Consider the following 20121-nt stretch of genomic DNA (forward strand, 5'->3'; position numbering starts at 1 on the left):
CAAACCTCCAAGTCAAAGACTTAAGAGATGTCACAAGAAAATCACTCAACTCAAGTGACCGGCTCTGCTGGCTAGCAACCAACCCACTCACACAGCAAACAACACTGGAGCAAAGTGACCAGTAAGCTCACAGGAAGACAAGGAGACTAGGATGATGCAGGGCAGACAGACGCAAGCTTTGTTACCCCAACCATCCCGTAAGAGAGGCCAAGTCACACCCCGGGAGTCACTCAGGAAGTAGGAAAAGTTACTTCTATAAACAAACTCCCTCAGAGTAAGTTAAAAATTTGGAAACTGACTCACCTTGACACTAGGAGTGGTCATCATACAAGAAAATGGGTTTTTAAAAAAAAAAGGCTATAAAAAGAGGTTTCTGGTTTGCTTTTATGCTTATTTTTTGAAATAACAGCAACACGGAACTTTAAGAGTACCATAGTAAAACCACATGACTAAAAGCAAGGATGGAAGAAATAGTACAAACAGTGTGAAGGCTCCTGTGATGAAAGCAGCCATGGGACACGGTGGATGAGGCTAGAGCACACCAAACACTCCAGACAACTCCATACCTTATCAATGGCTTTTCCAACCCGAGAAACGCTGCTGTGGATGTCTTTGTGGTCAGAGGCCAACTTCTGAACAGTATCCTTTATTCTCTTACAGCACTGTGTCAAGACAAGTGAAAGTGTCCCTGATAATTCAGCATCTTGACCTATAAAAAAGAAAGAAAGAAGACTGGCTATTCACAAAAGCAAACCCAAAGATGGCAAGTCATCACACTGGCCCTCTGGAAGATGAAAAGGTGGATGTGAAGAAAAATCAACTGTCCACTTTGAAACAGACAGTAACAGCCAGAGGTGATATTTTTCAAATGAACAGTAAGAAAGCTAGTTTAATTTTTGCATCATTTGGAATACATTTTAAAATTGTACTATGACGTAAATCACTTATGTAATTACTAAATTGAATAATACTGAATAATACTGCCAAGGCATTTTTAAGAAAATATGTCTAAGTGAATAAACTCACTTATTCAATCCACTTAAACTGTCCAAGTCATTCTCACAACATTTTATTACTAAATTTCCTAAGAAGAGAGAAGTCTAATTGCTTTATGTTCTACACAAAGAAGAAAAACAAACTTTTCTGGATAATATGAAGAAACGGTGAACATGGCAGAAGAGAGTTTATATATCCCCACCTGTAAGCCTCAGTGAGCCATCCCTACCAGTCAGGGTGGGAGGAACTCTCTGGAACTTCGAGTTCCCAGATGCCGGCCAAGGGCCCACCCTGCAAGCAGGTCTTTCTAAGCATTAGCAGCCTCAGGCTGGCTTGCAAGGTTGGTCTCTGGTGGGCATCTGGGAATCTGGATTTCAGGAGGGTTCCTACCACTCTAACTGGTTAAGAATGGCTTGCTGTGCCTAAACTGTTTGTAAAATGTGGTTTGTGCTGAACTGCTTTTCTTCTGGGAGTCTGGAATTTTGGTATCTGCTAGACAGAGGGTGCCTATATGACAGTACCCAGTAATCACCAGAAGACTATGTCTCCAAACGAGGTTCCCTCGGAGATAAACACTTCACCTTGTTGTTGTTTAGTCACTGTATCCGACTATCTGCAACCCCATGGGCTCTATCTGGCCAGGCTCCTCTGTCCACAGGATTTCCCAGGCAAGAATATTGGAGTGGGTTGCCACTTCCTTCTCCAGGGGATCTTCCTGACCCTGAGATCAAACTTGTGTCTTCTGTATTGGCAGGTGGATTCTTTACCACTGAGTCGGGGAATATCATAACACTTCATACTTGTTAGTGTTTGATGCTAGAGGAATTAAGTATGCTCTGTGTGACTCCACTGGGAGGACTCTCTGCAGCTTTCTCTTGGTTTCCTCTAGACAATGCCTTGTGTGCTTTCTTCCCTGGCTGTTTGTCTTGTACGTTTTTGCTGTAACAAATGTTAGCCATGAGTATGCGTGTGACTCCCTGTTGAGTCCAGTGCCACCTCCTGTATTACTGGACTCTACAGTAGTCTTGGACTGCAAGGAGATCAAACCAGTCAATCCTAAAGGAAATCAACCCTGAATATTCATTGGAAGGACTGATACTGAAGCTGAAGCTCCAATACTTTGGCCACCTGATGTAAAGAGCCAACTCACTGGAAAAGACCCTGATACTGAGAAAGACTGAGGCCAGGAGAAGGGGGCAACAGAGGATGACATGGTTGGATGGCATCACTGACTCAATGGACACGAATTTAAGCAAGCTCTGGGAGATGGTGAAGGACAGAGAAGTGGGGTGCAGGAGTCCATGGGGGTCACAAAGAGTCGGACACGACTTAGGGACTAAACAACAACAAAGTAGTCTTGGGGACACTTTTTCCTTGATAAATCAACAGAAAGTTACTACAGCTGATATCCTCTTTCCTTGTGCTACCTCCTCAGAAAAAAGCAGCAGGAGAAAGAGAAAGAGAAGTCCGAAAAGAGATTGTTCTCTTTATTTGTATTCTCTTTGTCTCTCTGAATTTGTATTCAGTAATACTTGTCAGTTACCTCAAGTATAGACCTACACATCCACACCTGTAAGCAACAGACCTAACTCCTGAAATCTTACTGAGTGGTTCTTAAAAGTATAATTTACATCAGAGCGATCTGGAGGTCTAGTTAAGACAAAGTAGATGGATTCACATCCCCAGAGTTTCTGATTTAAGAGGTCTGGGATAGGGCCCAAGAATTTGAAAGAGAATAGCCCAAAAGTAAAAGCAGTCTTAGGATCTTCATTCATCGAACAGCTCTTTGTTGAGCATTCAATTATGTGACAGGTACAGCTGTGTCCAGGCAAAAATCCCAGCAAACCATAACTTCTGGTGAGCAAGATAAATACAACGTCAGTCAGTTACACAATATTGCAAAAGAGGAAACGTGCTCCTGGCAGGGGCGGGGGACCAGAGTAAAACCAATGGAGAGTGTCTGTGGGTTGAGCCACTGTAATCTTAAACAGGTGGACGTGGTAAGCCTCACTGAGGAAGTGACATCTGGGCAAAAACTTGAATGAAAATAGCCTTTTGGCATAAGGATGATCTTGAGCTATTATTTCTGAAAAACAACAAACACAGGAGAAGCTCTGAAAACAGAGAAGTGACCCTTTTATAAGGGAAATTTAAATGTATAAAATTAACCTCCATTTCTAAGGGTATCTCTGTATGAGGAAGAGAAGAATGACTGCTGCTGCTAAGTCGCTTCAGTTACATCCGACTCTGGGCGACCCCACAGACGGCAGCCCACCAGGCTCCTCTGGGAGCCTGGGCTTCTCCAGGCAAGAATACTGGAGTGGGTTGCCATTACCTTCTCCTAAATCTCAAGAACTTTTTATGAAAGCTCAGACTTAGATTTACATAAAAAACCTAACCCCTGTTGACTGTGCTTTTCCTGATAACCTCCCCATTACTGGCCCACCCACACCTACCTTTCTTGTGTCTTTAGCTGAAGCTGGTCTGTAAGCCTGAATTCTAAACCACCTCTTTGAGTTACTCACTACTCCCTGGAATACTGAGTGCATCTCCCACATGCACATGAAGTATACATGTAAACAAACTGCTTTTCTCTAGTTAGTATGTTTTCTACTATAGGAGTCATCTCAGCCAAGAACTTGCAAGAGTAGATGTAAAATTACTTTTTCCCTCCCTACAGAGGAAAGCATTCCAGCATTTGTGACAACCACTGAGAGAAGTAAACAGAAGATGTATCCATAAGGTACCCAATTCAATATGGGGTGGCCAAAACAGAAATTGCCCTTATTTCTAAACACAACTGCACAAAGTATGTATCAGGTGCTTCCAATTTCTAGTGATGCAGTTTAGGCTAAGGGAAGACCTGGTAATCCAGGAAAAAAATTTAAATCTGTCTAAAACATGTCCTATACATACTTTGGGCCAAAAGAACCTAATTGCTTCAGTAAGCTCTGTTCTGGCCATTTCTGCTCTTTCTGTATCTAACCCTTATCTAACCTCAATGGCCTTATCTTCTCTTTGAACTTCTCTGCCCACAGACTTACTCAGTCTTCTCAATTCCTAATGAATTCTGTTTTCTCCACCACTCCTCTGGCACAGAATCAAACACCATTTAACAATTGCAGATATATACACCATCATTAGTCTCAACTAGATGTAAGAACCAAAGGGAAGACAAGTTCTTAAACTGTATACTCCACAGTCTTATATACCCTACACATTTGCAGGTGCTATTAATGTAAGTACACAGATTGATGGTAAATAAAGGGGGAAAAAACAGTTAAAAAGAAAGTCATACTCAACAAATGGTGCTGGAATAACTAGCTACTCATTTGCAAAAAAATCGTATCACAGACAGAAATTAACTCCAAATGGAATGAAGACCGAAATTAAAAGCTGAAACTATCAAATTCTTGTAAGAAAATGGGTTTATTCTTAATCTTGGATTGGGTGATGGTTTCTTAGATATGACACCAAAAGCAACCAGACAAAAAGATACTTAAATTGGACTTCATCAAAACAAGGGCTTCCTTTGTGGCTCAGCTGGTAAAGAATCCGCCTGCAATGTGGGAGACCTGGGTTCAATCCCTGGGTTGGGAAGATCCCCTGGAAAAGGGAAAGGCTACCCACTCTGGTATTCTTGTCTGGAGAATTCCATGAACTACAGAGTCCATGGAGTTGCAAAGAGTGGGACACGACTGAGCAATTTTCACTTCATCAAATCTTAAAAACTTTTGTGCTTCAAACACTACCAAGAAAATGAAAAGAGAACCCACAGAATGGGAGAAAAATACTTGCAAATCATGCATCAGATAAGGGTCTAGTATCTAGCATACAAGAATTTTTATAACTCATGAATATCAGGATGTTCAGTTCAGTTGCTCAGTTGTTTCCAACTCTTCGCGACCCCATCAACACCAGCACGCCAGGCCTCCCTGTCCATCACCAACTCTCAGAGTCCACCCACACCCATGTCCATAGAGTTGATGATGCCATCCAACCATCTCATCCTCTGTTGTCCCCTTCTCCTCCTGCCCTCAATCTTTCCCAGCATCAGGGTCTTTTCCAATGAGTCAGCTCTTTGCATCAGGTGGCCAAAGTATTGGAGTTTCAGCTTCAGCATCAGTCCTTCCAATGAACACCCAGGACTGATCTCCTTTAGGATGGATTGGTTGGATCTCCTTGCAGTCCAAGGGACTCTCAAGAGTCTTCTCCAACACCACAGTTCAAAAGCATCAATTCTTCAGCGCTCAGCTTTCTTTATAGTCCAATTCTCACATCTATACATGACCACTGGAAAAACCATAGCCTTGACTAGACGGACCTTTGTTGGCAAAGTAATGTCTCTGCTTTTGAATATGCTATCTACGTTGGTCATAACTTTCCTTCCAAGGAGCAAGTGTCTTTTAATTTCATTGCTGCAATCACCATCTGCAGTGATTTTGAAGCCCAGAAAAATAAAGTCAGCCACTGTTTACACTGTTTCCCCATCTATCTGCCATGAAGTGATGGGACCGGATGCCATGATCTTAGTTTTCTGAATGCTGAGCTGTAAGCCAACTTTTTCACTCTCCTCTTTCACTTTCATCATGAGGCTCTTTAGTTCTTCTTCGCTTTCTGCCATAAGGGTGGTGTCATCTGCATATCTGAGGTTATTGATATTCCTCCCGGCCATCTTGATTCCAGCTTGTGCTTCTTCCAGCCCAGCGTTTCTCATGATGTACTCTGCATATAAGTTAAATAAGCACGGTGACAATATACAGCCTTGACGTACTCCTTTTCCTATTTGGAACCAGTCTGTTGTTCCACGATGAACAATCCAATTAAAAACAGGCAAAGAATTTGAATAGATTTTTTTTCCAAATAAGATATAGTGGGAATTCCTTGGTGGTCCAATGGTTAGGTCTTGGTGCTTTCACTGCCACGGCCAGGTTCAATTCCTGATCATGGAACTAAGATTCCACAAGTCGTGTGGCATGGCCAAAACAAAAGATAAACAAATAACCAATAAGCACAGGAAAAGGTACTCAGCATCATTAATAAATAGGGAAATGCAAACCAAAACTACAGTCAGAAACTACTTCACACCCACTGGGATAGCTATAATGAAAAAAGGTAGACGACAATAATAATAAGTGTTGGCAAGAATGTGGACCCACATATATTGCTGAGGGATGGTGCACAAGCTGTAGAAAACATTCCTCAGAAAGTTAAACAAAGTTACCATATAAGCCAAGAATTCCACATGTGGGTACATCAGTTCAGTTGCTCAGTCCAGTCCGACTCTTTGCGACCCCATGAATCGCAGCAAGCCAGGCCCAAGAGAAATGAAAACATACATCCATACACAAACTTGTACATGTTCACAGCAGCATTTAATAGCCCTCAAAGAGAAACAATTCAAATACCCAAATGAGGAATGGATAAACAAAATGTGGCAAGTCCATACAACAGTATTATTCAGCTATAAAAAGGAAGGAAGCACTAATATATGCTACAACATGGATGAACCTTGAAAACAGTAAGCTGAAATACGCCACGCAAAAGGCCACAGATTGCTTGATTCTACTTATGTGAAATGTCCAGAACAGGCGAGGAGATTCATAGTTGCCAGAGCTGGAGAAGTGTGGAATGGAGAATGACTGTGAATGAGAGGAGGTTTCTTCCTGGAGTGAAGAAAATGTTCTCAAATTAGATAATGGTTATGGCTACACAACTCTGAATGTACTAAAAGCTAGTGAATTTCACACTTTCAAAGGGTGATTTTGTGGTATGTGAACTTTAACTTAATTTTTTAAAAAGCCTAAAAATGCAAACCATAGCATCTGGATATGTTTATTTCTACAATTAGGAGACAACAAACAAAAGGTTAAGGAACACAAAAGCAAAGCTCAAGCTGGAGAGAAGTCATTTGGGATTTGCCAGTTGAACTTCTATGCCCCAACCTCAAAATCCATTGATATTTTCAAATTTCAGTGACTCAGTTTGCTACATTTATAAATCATAGATGTGAGGAATAATATAAGGTCAATTAATTAACACTGAGTTTTCAGTATGCCCCAAGGAGAATAATTTCTACAAAGTATTTGGAAGCACAAGAAAAGTGTAATGGCATAATCTGAAAGAGAACCCCAGGAAAGCCCTGTTCAGAGAGAAGGATTCCACTAATGCATTTTCAAATGGATTCGGTGGAAAACAGCCAAAGGTAAAAACAGGTTTGGCAATCACTGTAATCACCAAACCGACTGAGACCAAACCTCTAAGTACCTAAAGGGAGAGAGGCCTAATGTTCTTTCCATTTACTTGTCTGAAAACAAAACCTGCTTCTAAGAGGAACAGAAACCTGCTTCTCTATGAAAGAAAACTAACTGGAGTCAGTTCCTAGAAGTAAAACTGGGCAGTTCCTGTGACAGCCATCTTTACCATAACAACCAGAGCTGAAGGTGAACGCTGGGATCTATGTTGGCCACTAGGAGAGTGGTCACTGTTTACCCAGGATGAAGTCCTGTGCCAAGTGCGTCTGGCAATGCGATAAACCTCCCTGGACTCAGGACCCATACACAAGTATGAAAAGAAATCACTCACTTTTTACTGTCACCACAAATACTTTTTTTTCAAAGACTATTTTTCAAGATCAGTTTTATACTTACAACAAAATTGAGAGGGAGGCAGTGAGATTTCCCAGTATACCCTGCCTCCACACATGTACAGCCTGAAAGTTCTTTTCATTTAGTCCACTGTCTGGGTATAACCACACTTTAGCCATTCATCTACTGAAGGACATCTTGGTTGTCTTCAAGCTTTGGCAATTATGAATAAACCTGCCATAAACATCCAGGTGCAGGTTTTTGTGTGGAGATAAGTTTCAACTCCTTTGGGTAAATACCAAGGAACACTGATTGTTGTCTTTTATTGTAAGAATAATGTTTAGTTTTGTAAGAAAACACCAAACCATCTTCCAAAGTGGCTGTAACACAGAAGTACTATTTTTAAAGTCACTTTTATTATTTGACTTGATTCAACAAGCAAAACAATTAGTATGGCAATAATCGATCTTAAATCCAAGCAAAGAATCCACATACACAGTTGGTCTAAGTTAAAGATACTTTTCCTTTTAGTGCAATAGAACAGTACCTTTTATAAACAAAATTTAAGCATGATATTCTCAAAAATTAGAATAGGCATGGTCTCCTCCAAAATCAGACATCTGCCAAACTAAATTACACATATGTGAGTTAACTCCTAAATTGATTTTACCTTGCTTCCCAGGTGATACAGTGGTAAAGAATCTGCCTGCAATGCAGAAGACACAAGAGACATGGGTTTGATCCCTGGGTCAGGAAGATTACTTGGAGAAGGAAATGACAACCCACTCCAGTATTCTTGCCTGGAGAACCCCATGGACAGAGGAATCTGGCAGGCTACAGTCCATGGGGTCACAAAGAGTCAGACACGACTGAGCAACTAAGCATACACCATTAAGTTGTTTTTATAGAACCCAGTTAAGACTTCAAGTTCTGCCCTTAGCTTCACTGGCTATCCATTTCAGGATTTATGTCCATTAGTTACCTGGAAACAGTGAATTAGAAAAATGTTTGCTTGCATAGCTTCTTGTACTTCTCTACCAGGGTTCCACACTACACTGTAAATATTTATCACTCCCATGAAATTACTTGAAGGTAGAAAACATAAGTATTTAATTTCCCATGTTTAGCATGGAAACCAGCACATATTAGGCATTCAATAACTATTTACTGAATGAATAGAAACATAATAGATTGTGTACTACACCGTCTCAATTTCAAGGATAAGACTGATTCTAAAGGTCACTGACAACGTGTAAAATAGGTAGCTAACTGGAAGCTGCCGTGTAACACAGGGAGCTCAGCCTGGTACTCTGGCTCCATCATGAGCTAGAGGAGTAGGACAGAGGGCAGGGTTGGAAGGTAGGTTCAAGAGGGATGGGATCTATGTATACTTATGGCTGGTTCGTGTTGCTGTATGGCGGAAACCAACACAACACTGTAAAGCAATTATCTCCAATTAAAAACTTTTTTAAAAAGTCACTGACAAGGTGAAAATGGATATGCTTGCAAGGTATTAAAACAGAAAAACTTGCAACTCTAAAAAGGTTGGTATTAAAAATAATAATAAAGGGCTATTTCATACTGTATGTAGCAAACCATAGTTAGCGTCAGTCACTCAGCTGTGTCTGACTCTTTGCAACCTCAAGGACTGTTGCCCAACAGGCTCCTCTGTCCATGGAATTCTCCAGGCAAGAATACTGAAGTAGGTAGCCATTCCCTTCTCCAGGGGATCTTCCCAACCCAGCGATAGAATCCAAGTCTCCTGCACTGCAGGCAAATCCTTTACTGTCTGAGCCACCAGGGAAGCCCGAGTAGCAAGCCAAACTGTGGCCTGCTGAGGTTTTGGGCTTCTCATGAGCTACCCTGGCACTCAGGACACAGTAACCACTCAACAGAGACATACTCAGAGGAAGCAGGAAAAGGCACAAATAGAAAACACTCTCTTTTTTTTCCTAGAGGCAGTACACCCTGAAAACAAAGTAAACTTTTTGGTATATTAACAGCTGGCAAATGTACATAGTAAAGGAAAGTATAGCATTTGTTCGTCCACCCCAAAGGTAGATTCACAGATGGGTATTCGGATCCGCTGCACCAAATCACAGCCGAGGGGGCTGCAAGTCCAAACACAAGAGAAAACAAATCACCTCAGTTTATCTCTAAGAGCTAAGTGACGTGGCACAGACTAACAGTCCTCCTGGAGCAGAGAGCCACACCAATGTGATGGGCACGGGGAAGAAAGCAGGGCTCTACAGGAGTCTGTGAGGCAAGAACTGGCCAGAGAAGACGAGAAGGAAGATATAGGAACAAGTTTTTAGATGTCTGTCAGATATTTTTAGGGGCTTCCCAGGTGGCTCAGTGGTAAAGAACCTGCCTGCCAATGCAGGAGACTCGGATTTGATCCCTGGATCGGAAAGATCCCCTGGAGAAGAAAATGGCAACCACTCCAGTATTCCTGCCTGGACAATCCCATGGACAGAGGAGCCTGGCGGACTACATTCCATGGGGTTGCAAGAGTCAGACACGACTTAGTGACTAAACAACAAGATATTTTGAGAGCCTGTTCACTTCCTTCAAATTCGAAATACAGAGAATTAATCGAGACATCTATTTATCTCTGAAATGAATGAGTGAACCAGATAGGGCTTCTTATAGCATTTGAATATGGGTTTCTTATTTAAAAATCAAACCCAAATTTCTACCTTCCCCTCTCCTGAACTTCCCATTTCCCTCCTGGTTCTGTAATTGTCTGTCATTCATGCTCAGAACCCTAGATGAACCTTTGATTTTTCCAGCCCTTCTCTCCTATTCTGCCCCATGTCCTGGTAATTTCTTCCCTCAGGAGACTCCACACCTGGGTCTCTACATCTCTACCACTACCCCAGAATAGGCCCCTATTTCATCAGGCGCATGCTGAAAAGGAACCTTAACTAGTCTTCTGCCTCTAGTCAAACTTCACTCCCACTCCAATCACCCAAAATGCTAACTGGTCTCAGATCATGTCCCTGTCCTTCCCTTTTCACCGCCTCCAACCCAAGTCTCTCAGTATCTTCTCAGTTTACCACCTGCCCTGACAGCCCTGACTCTACAAAACCTGAGTCCAGCTTAATTTTCATTCTTCTATTTCCTACCTCCCTACTCTGGTCCTTCACTGTTCCCAGGATGCCTCTTGTACCCTCACTCCTCTGCATCTTTGTTCCTGCCAACCTCCTCTCCCAGCACCCCATCCTATCTTCCTCCTCTCCTCACTCAGTCTCTGTTACTAAAACTGCCCACAGGTTAGAGGAGCCTGTCCCTGTCTCAAATCCCACCCTGTTGTTGGTATCCTTCAATCAGCATTTACTGTATACACATGGCCTCGCACTGTAAAAACATACTGGGCTTACCTCCCCAACTACTCAGAACATGCTTGGAGCATGAGGATGACTGCTTGTCCTCTGTAACTCCCACAAAATTTAACCCAGTTTCACATATAGCTGGGGATTAGTAACTACTGACCAAGCGCTCTACAGTGCAACTGAAACAGCCCACCTCTAAGCAGTTCGTTCTAAGGGCTCCTTCTCTTCCTATTTTTCTAAACTGATAGTATTTACACCAACCAGAAGCACTATTATCTAGTAATATTAACCGTGCTGTGTGCTTAGTCATTCAGTCATGTCCGACTCTTTGTGACCCCAGGCTCCTGTCCGTGAGGATTCTCCAGGCAAGAATACTGGAGTGGGTTGCCATACCCTCTGCCAGGGGATGTTCCCAACTCAGGGATCAAACCCAGGTCTCCCGCATTGCAGGCAGATTCTTTACTGTCTGAGCCACCAGGGAAGACCTTTAATATTATGCTGTGTACTATTCCACATCCATGGTTTTTCCCCTCTCAATTGTAAAACTCTGGCCTCATTATCCAAATAAAGTTCCTTGAAGACTGTTGTTAATACTTTTTGAATATTCCTAAGAGTGTTAAGCAGACCACTGGACACAATGGTAGTTAACATACACCAGTAATAAAGATATCTAAACTCAGTGTCTCAATTAAGACACTGCTTAAAGGTACGGATCTTAAAAATAACAACCTTGTTTTACAGAGTTCAAAGCCAGTTCATACTATCTAATTTCCACAACCCATGATATAAGCTATCAGTCTACTGAGGAGGAAAGAAGTTAAGTGAGATTGTAGAAGCAGTGAGGGCTTCCCAAGTGGTACTGGTGGTAAAGAATCCACTTGCCAACGCAGGAGATACAAGAGATGTGGGTTCCATCCCTGGGTCGGCAAGATCCCCGGGGGAAGAAACAGCAACTCACTCCAGTACTCTTGGCTAGAGAATTCCATGGACAGAGGAGCCTGATGGGCTGCAGTCCATGGGGTGGCAAAGAGTTGGACACAACTGCGCACAGATGTGTATGTGCGCACACACGCACGCACACACACACACACGGAGAGGCAGTGAAGTGAGAGAACAAGGGCTCAAATCCAGATCTGAGCTCAAGGACAAAACTTTATGTTCTTCTCCACAAGCACAGACACATCTTGTCTCCTCAACTAGCCTCTACCTTCCTGGCGGACTGAGGCCATGCATACCATGCTTCTTTTTTAAAGTCTCTCTTTATCTCCTCCCTAACGTCTTCGCAGACCAATAAGAAGATATTAAATCTATATGGATTGCACAGATACAGCACATCCTGTGCCCCAGGCCTCTTAGGTGGAAAGACTTGGCAAAAGAAGACATATGGATTTCCCAAACAATCTTCCCAAAGAACCACTTTGAGCTCAGCCATACGATCACTAAACCGAAACAGAGTGGAAGCTTATTTCTAAAAGCCTCAAGTGCTGCCAGAGATTCTAGTCTCTTGTTCTCTGAGCTGTTAGACTAGTACATAATCTAAGAAAGACAGAAGAAACGCTCTGTTGAGAGTTATCACCTCCCCAGTATTCAACTTTGGGGAGTAACATGGAGTACCACAGGCCTCCAAGTACATAGCTTATGGCCAGGATTCCCCAGGTCTCCCCACAACTGCCTCTTGGGGTCATTTTCAAAGATTTTACAGATGAAGAAGCAGGGCCCCAAATAAAAACAAATAAGTTTCAGTATCCCAAGTGAAGAGCTGCTGCTGCTACTGCTAAGTCGCTTCAGTCGTGTCCAACTCTGTGCGACCCCATAGACGGCAGCCCACCAGGCTCCGCCATCCCTGGGATTCTCCAGGCAGGAACACTGGAGTGAGTTGCCATTGCCTTCTCCAAGTGAAGAGCAGTCTGCCTAAAACACCACTTCACTATGCTAACTACTAAGTGACTACAACATGAAAACACAGAAATTTCTCTATTAACTCTAGTAAGATAGTATCACGGAAGTGTTGGCAAGTTTCCCCCTTACCGAGGTTATTATCCAGAATTAGAAACTACTCAGGAAGATAAGATAACCTTAGGAAAATGATTTTATTATACCAAGCATTAAAGTCATTTCAAGTAAGTTCCCAAAGGTAATATGAATCAAGCTGTAGTCTCAGAGTCTACACATGAAGTCATACCAGCAATTCAGGGCTTGAATTATCTGAACACTACAGTTACAAGTCAAGGAGAAAGCTGAGAAGTAAAGATTAGGCTAATCAAGAAACCATCTCAAAGAATACTGTTATCGATGTAACTGGCAGCTGGCTCAACTACAGTGGGCATCTATCACTTCAAGTCTTCCTTTCTAGAACTCTCTCCTTTATTTGAGCAACAACACGTCACATGGTCATGAATCATCTCACACTTGGGAAGCACAGCCCAAGGTGGCTAATGGACTCCACCCAGCAGCCCCTCTTGCTGATCTGAACTAGGACAATAAAAATATTCCCTAGTAATTTTGTTGAAAATACAGAAAATAGGCATGTCCCCATCTCTGGGATTACAAGCAGTACAAGAATGACATGAGTCCACGGGCCATCTTTGCTTCCATGTGAAAAAAGCTCTGCTGAGGATGAAGCCAACCATGGAGGAAAGCGCAGCCAAGAGAGGAAGAGAACAAAACTAGCCCTCATGATACCCTCTGTGCCCCGGGAGCCACTGGCCTATCCTCAGCCTTTTTAGTTATGAGTCAACAAATTCCATTTTAATTAAAACCATTCTGCCACCTGCAACCAAAAGGATCCTGAGTGATACAGCAGTCTGAATGAGTAAGGTGCCAGATGACAGAGTTACCTCCTAAATGAGCCTGGAAAGGAATGGCTGACAAATCTGCTTCTAAACCCTACTGGAAACACCAACGCTAGCCTATTATTATTATGATTCTCACCATCTATAAAACAGCCCAAGTAGATCAGTGACTGGTCTATTCTCTTCTTTGAGTTTTTGAATAATGGCTAATTCACACAAACTTTTTTGACCTACTTATCTTGTTACTTTCCAGATTAGATGCTAAATGGAGATACCAAATTTTATTCAAAACTTGAACAGCATTAATTCTTTCAAGAGTGTCTTGTACTTAGCAAAAAGTTTAGTTAACAAATGGGGGACCAAGCTATACGGCCTACTCAAAGTACACCAAATAAGGATAACTAAGTAAGACATACCACTAGTCCACCAAACCCTAATCCTTTTACAATTAGTTCAACACAGACACTCAACACTGGTAGACACTGAAAAGCAGAGAATCCGCATATATAAACAAACATACTTTTCAATATATATATGGAATATATACAATTCAAATTCTAGAATGTAAAGTTAGTTATACCTAACATGTAACCCCAGACCTCTGGTTTTTTTGTCTACTGACCCAATACTATATCACAAAAATTAGTTTAAAATGTGACCATCTAATTTGCTTTTTCTTTCATGTTTAATTGTTTACTTCTCATTTATCACTCTCAAATTAAAAAAAAACAAAAAAAGAAGCAATTCTGCAATTAGTAATTAAATTCTCTTTGATTCACCAAAGAGATAAAGGTAGAAGATCATACTCTAAGTGTCAGACCACACAGAAACACATGGAGTTTTAGCTGATAATATACATTGACTGCACCCACAAATCAAACAATCTCTACCAACTTGCAAATTGTTATAATACTAAGCCTAAATCACAGTATGCAGAACTACATGTCCAATGCCTTAGAGAAAAAATAAACACTGATAAATTATCATTTCCCTGAACCTTAAAATTTTTTCTGGAAACAGCCAAATCTTTGGCTGTAAGATGGACAACTAGGTGGTCCAAGAATAAGAATGACTGAAAGGGAGATTTTTTTTACTAGATATCCTTTTTATCATTTGAATTTATACCATTTAAATGTATTATCTACTCAAAAGAAATACAATTTTAAATTTAGAAAATTCCTTGACAATCACTTTCAGAAACCATATTCGAACTCCCTTTAATAACAGCTCCAAAATAACAATTTCATTAAATACTGTACATCCTTTACACTTATAAACATTGTAATTTTTTTTCAAGTATACTATATACATGTAATAAAAGTTACCCAGTTGTTCCAGCCTGATTTTCTATCACCAAACATGAATTTCGAATATTAACAATACATCATTTATGATTCTTTTATGTTTTCCTTTCCACTACAGAAGTGCTATTGATTAACAAAATATAAATACACTCGCCGTCCCCCAAAAGTTAACAATAAATACCCACAAGGCAAATCACCAAAATGTATCTAATACCACTTATCCGTTAATCAAGGGCTGTCCAAAGTGTGGTTCCCCTACCAATGATGTGAATGGTGACTTTAGCTGTATGTGAAGTATTTTAACATATTTAACATAAGGTTGATTATACCTAACATACCAAATCTAGGACTTTACAATTATTGCCCAGAATGAGGATAAATCTACCAAAGTGAAACTGTGCATCTACTTGAAAAATAGGAGTGTGCATGTATGAGTGAAGTTTGAGCAGAACCAGGGCATCATCCAAATGAGATCAAGGGCAGAGTGAGAACAATCATCAACAGCATTGACTGTATTAAATCTTACAGCAAACTTCATGCTCACAGGGAAACTCTCACTGAAAGAAGGATACACTAAATGATACACTAAATGCTCTCCTCTTCCCCCAGAGTTAGGGAAATGCCATGTGGGGCAATTTAGAGCAGATGAGAGGATCTTAGGGGAGAACAGGCAAGCCCCCTCTGGGCAGAGTTCACATCACAATCTGGAACAAGGGTGGTGCGAGTGGACCACAGTTGTCAATGGGTTTTCTTTGATGGTTCATCAGTTTCTACCACAAGCCATCCTAACCATCCTCACGTGGTATAGCTGTCTGCTCACAACTTTAGGAAAGAGAAATTTAAACATAAGAAAATGTAATTCAACCTCAAAAACTGACCTGACCCCCTGGCCCTCACTAAAGAATACTACTGAATCAGGCAGTTACTCACCAACAGTGTGATGCAATGTTGGGGGATCTGTAGAGTCCCCATGATTCTACTTTATTCATATCACATTCTTACAAGAATATCATCACAAATGAACCCAAAGAATGAGCTTATTATAATAAACCTAATTATAGAGGGTGCCAACTGGAGCCTCTCCATCAGGTCATGAGAAACCACCAGATCACTCACCCAGATAGGCATATTCAGAGCTTTGAAAACTTCCTTTAAACTTGAAAATGGAGTCCAAAATCAGATTTCAGTCCATATAGCTTTAAGAAGGGTATACTTAAGACTCAATATAATACCCACATTGTCTGCAGAGAACTTTAGAAATCATCTGCTTTGAAAAATACTATCTTCCAGACACCAAGACATGATATCTGTTGTCTTCATACAATAGAACATCATGAGAAAGAAAATTTTATTTTGAAAACTAGACCTAGTACTTGTGGTATTTATTTTTCTTTCATGTTTTATTGGTGCCTTTAGTCTCTTAGGGGCTTTCTTGGTGGCTCAAGACAGTAAAGAATCTGCCTGCAATGTGGGAGACCAGGGTTTGATCCCTGGGTCGAGAAGATCCTCTGGAGAAGGGCATGGCAATGCACTCCAGTATTCTTGCCTGGAGAATTCCTTAGTCTCTTAATCCTATTCTTAAAGAATTAAAGAAAATCAAAGAGATTATCAATATAAAACTGCAATTTGTTAGATAAGAAGGTAAAAAATAGGCAGGAACGCCACAATTCACATCAGACTGAACAACACAGCAAACTCTGTGGCTAATACCCCTCTGACCATAAGTTCCTCGAAAAGTCCCAAAGAGGTCTAAAACACATTCCTGCTTTAGCAAGTTCTCAAAATTATTTTATCCATCTGGGATGGGCCCCAAATCCCCTAAAATGAAGTTCAAATCACATTCGCCTTCAATTAATATGCTCTCTCTCTCTCTCATGGAAGAAAGGGATTTTTTAATAGTTTCTATCTTCTCTCTCTCTCAAACTCTGCAAGCCCTCAATATTCAACCTGTTCCTTAAAAATGGAATCATTCCTTCCACCTCTCCAAGTCTACACCCTTCACCTACTCCTACCTTTTTCAGTCTTTGCATATGAAGCATGTCCAACCCTTGGGACTCTATGGACTGTAGGCCACCAAGCTCCTTGGATTCTCCAGTCAAGAATACTGGAGTAGGTTGCCATACCCTCCTCCAGGGGATCTTCCTGGCCCGGGGATCTAACTTGCAGCTCTTCTGTCTTCTGCATTGGCAGGCAGAAGCCACTTGCACCACCTGGGAAGTCCCTTTTCAGTCTTTAACGATACAAAAAGATTGCGTCTCCAGATGAGGGGCAGAGGGGGCACACCTTCAGCCCCTTACTTAAGCAGCCCCTCTCACCTCAATCTGTATTATTTTTCTTAACTCCTAGCCATCTAGTTTAACAATTCTATGAAACTGCTTGCAAAGAGGGTCACTACTGGTCCCAGTAGCCAAACACCAGCTGACCAACCTCTCTAAGCCTGCCCTTTCTGTTTCTGCTGGCACCTCCAGGACCTCCGCTCTTCAAAGGGAGTTCAAGGCTGTGGTTAGACCCTACTGTCTTTCCTCTGTGCAACCTAATGATCTCCTTCACTCTCCTTTGTGAAGGACACCAGGACACCATCTTAAACCTTACTTTGCTCCCAAACTCCATCTATGCATCTTCAGCCAATAGGAAACATGATCCCCTTGACTATCTTCATCAGTCCTTCAGTTTCTCACTTGTCCCAAACCAAGTTCACCAGCGCCTTCCCAGGAGACCCATCCTACCCCACATCTACTTCCCCCTTGCAGGCAGCCGTCTAGGTCTGCTCATTTTTCCATGTTCATATTTCAAGTCCTAACCCCACTATGGTCACTGGGTTTGCTTCTTTCTTGGAGTTCACAAGTGACTGCCGTGTCCAGGATGAGATGCTGTTATAAGACTCCCTCACCATGGATGGGGCTTCCCAGGTGGCTCACTGGTAAAGAATCCACTTTCCAGTGCAGAAGATGCGAGTTCGATCCTAAGGTCAGAAAGATTCCCTAGAGGAGGAAATGGCAACCAACTCCATTACTCTTGCCTGGAAAATTGCATGGACAAAGAAGACAGGTGGGCTACAGTCCATGGAGGCACAGAGTCAGACATGACTGACCCACGCACACAGGCACCATGGATGAGCACTAACTGTCAACTGAAAGCAGTCTGGGAAAGGAAAATGTACAGGAAGGAAGGAGAGGAGGAAAGAAGTTCAGCTAGTGCCACTGTCCTCAACCACACTTGCTCCAGTGTCCACACGTGACTCCAGCTACCAAACCTTATCAAAGATTTCTGTTCAACCTGAGTTGAGCAGGGCCCCCAAACTCAACAAATCCATTCCATGAAGTCCATTACTTCTTGCTCAGAAAGAATCATCACTACAGATATTTTAACCTAAAGAATACCAGACTTTTCATGTTATTTAAAGAACTCAAACCCAAAGAATCCCACCCAGCTTCCACAAGTTAACTGCGGCTAAGTATCTTCCCCCAGGGCCTAGGGCTATAATAATAGAAAAGAAACACCTTCCATTGAAAACCTGCTTTCTGAAAGGAAAACAAGTAAAAACTTGACCAGGTAACGCATGTAACTAACAACTTGCTCCACAATGTGTTTCTGGGGAGGCTACCTCCAGTCTCATCGCAGAATGCAACTGGGAGAGCTTAACAGTTTGATTTAGCTAGTTTCTTAGGCATCATCACATCAGTGCCGCTGCGGAGTTGAAAGAAAGGCTTCTTCTACAGAGAGTCAAATTATGGAGTTGAAGCAGCGGCTGTTTTGTTAACCCACAGCTAAGAATAACATGCGAGTTTCTAATTTTAAAAAAATGAAGAAAGACGAGGAAAGTCAGTCCCCGGCTAAATGTTTGGGGCGAGGAGGAGGAGGGATGGGGCTCTCTGCACTGACCCTCTCTTCGCCCGGATCCTCGGGCCCAAGGCAATTAACTAGGGGCGCCCACCCCGGGAGGGAGGCAGTTTGCAGGTGCGACGAGCCGGCCCCGCGCCCGGGTTTAACCCTGGATGGAACCCGTGGCTCCAGAATTAGTTTCCGGATGGGTTCCAGCTCACTTTTAATTAACAACGAGATCGGGGTAGGTTCGAGACAGTTCGGGGGGAGAGGAGGAAAAGTCACAGGGACCTGGGGATCTCGGCGCCCCGGGGAAGGCCGGGTCTGGCCGCCCGCAGGTACCCTCCTGGCCCGCCTGGGCCCGAGGGGCTCGGGGTGGGTGGGCCCGGTCCCGCGCGACCACCCGGGCCGCCTTACCGTGGCTCTGCAGGATCTCGTGCTTGAGGCCACCCGTGTAGTCGATGAGCTCCTCCAGGCCGCGCTCGCACAGTTGCCCATAGCCCGAGAACTTGTGCAGCACCTTCTCCAGCTCGCGCTCCACCGTCACGCACTGATCCATCCCGGAGGCGGCGGTGGCGGTGTTCTGCTCCTCGGCTCGCGAGTGTCCGCAGCCGTTCGGCCCGGGCCCGGCCGAGGCCGCGTCCTGCTCCTCGTCCCCCAGGCGGGCGGCGCGAGAGGCCGAGGCGGCGGAGGAGCTAGCCCTGGCGCCAGGGGAGCCTCGCGAAGCCCGCGCCCGCCTGCCCCATGGCGCCCCGGCCCCGGCGCGAAGCCGCTGCTCTCGCTCGCTGGTCAGACCCGGCCCCGCGCCCCCGCTTCCCCGCTCGCCGTGTTCGGCTGCCCGCCGCGGCGCCGCCGATTGTTTTTGTTTTCACGGGAACCGACCGATGACCTGGTTCTCCCGGGCGGCACCAAGCGCCGCCGACCCGAGGGGGGCAACCACCCCAGCTAGAGGAGGCGGCGCGGGCCGTACCAAGCGCACCGTCGAGGGGGGTCAGCCAGGCGAGCGCGGGCGGAGGAACACAGCCTCTCGCGCCGCCGCTCTAAAGAAATGGGCCGTACCACGCGGTAGGCGTGCGAGGGAGCGGGAGAGGGTGGAGCCAGCGTCCAATTGGTCCAAAGAGCTAAATTGAGAACTTTAGAGACAGCCCCAGAGCTCCGAGAGCGCCACAACTACGCGCTCCGTAAACAAGTGGGTGGAAACCGGCCCTAGCGACTCCACCCAGAAACGGGGAAAACGAACCAATGGGCGCCGGGAATACGTAAGGACCGAACGTCCTCCATTCCC

The 20121-nt window shown here is 43.4% G+C and overlaps 1 protein-coding gene across 2 annotated transcripts in view; it reads right to left on the bottom strand.

Moving 5' to 3' along the window:
• RMND5A (required for meiotic nuclear division 5 homolog A) overlaps nucleotides 1-19884 on the bottom strand; it is a 61648-nt gene extending 41764 nt beyond the window's left edge. The window contains exons 1-2 of one of the 2 annotated variants that reach the window (XM_055540295.1): nucleotides 19254-19884; nucleotides 567-709 (exon numbers count right to left, since the gene is read on the bottom strand). In XM_055540295.1, coding sequence (XP_055396270.1) covers nucleotides 567-709; nucleotides 19254-19395 — 285 coding nt within the window. In that variant the 5' untranslated portion in view covers nucleotides 19396-19884. The remainder of the gene's footprint in view (nucleotides 1-566; nucleotides 710-19253) is intronic. The other variant, XM_055540294.1, reaches the window with a different exon arrangement.
• Between the last annotated feature and the right edge of the window lie 237 nt (nucleotides 19885-20121).

This window comes from Bubalus kerabau, chromosome 11 (assembly GCF_029407905.1).
Source record: "Bubalus kerabau isolate K-KA32 ecotype Philippines breed swamp buffalo chromosome 11, PCC_UOA_SB_1v2, whole genome shotgun sequence".
Lineage (NCBI taxonomy): Eukaryota > Metazoa > Chordata > Mammalia > Artiodactyla > Bovidae > Bubalus > Bubalus kerabau.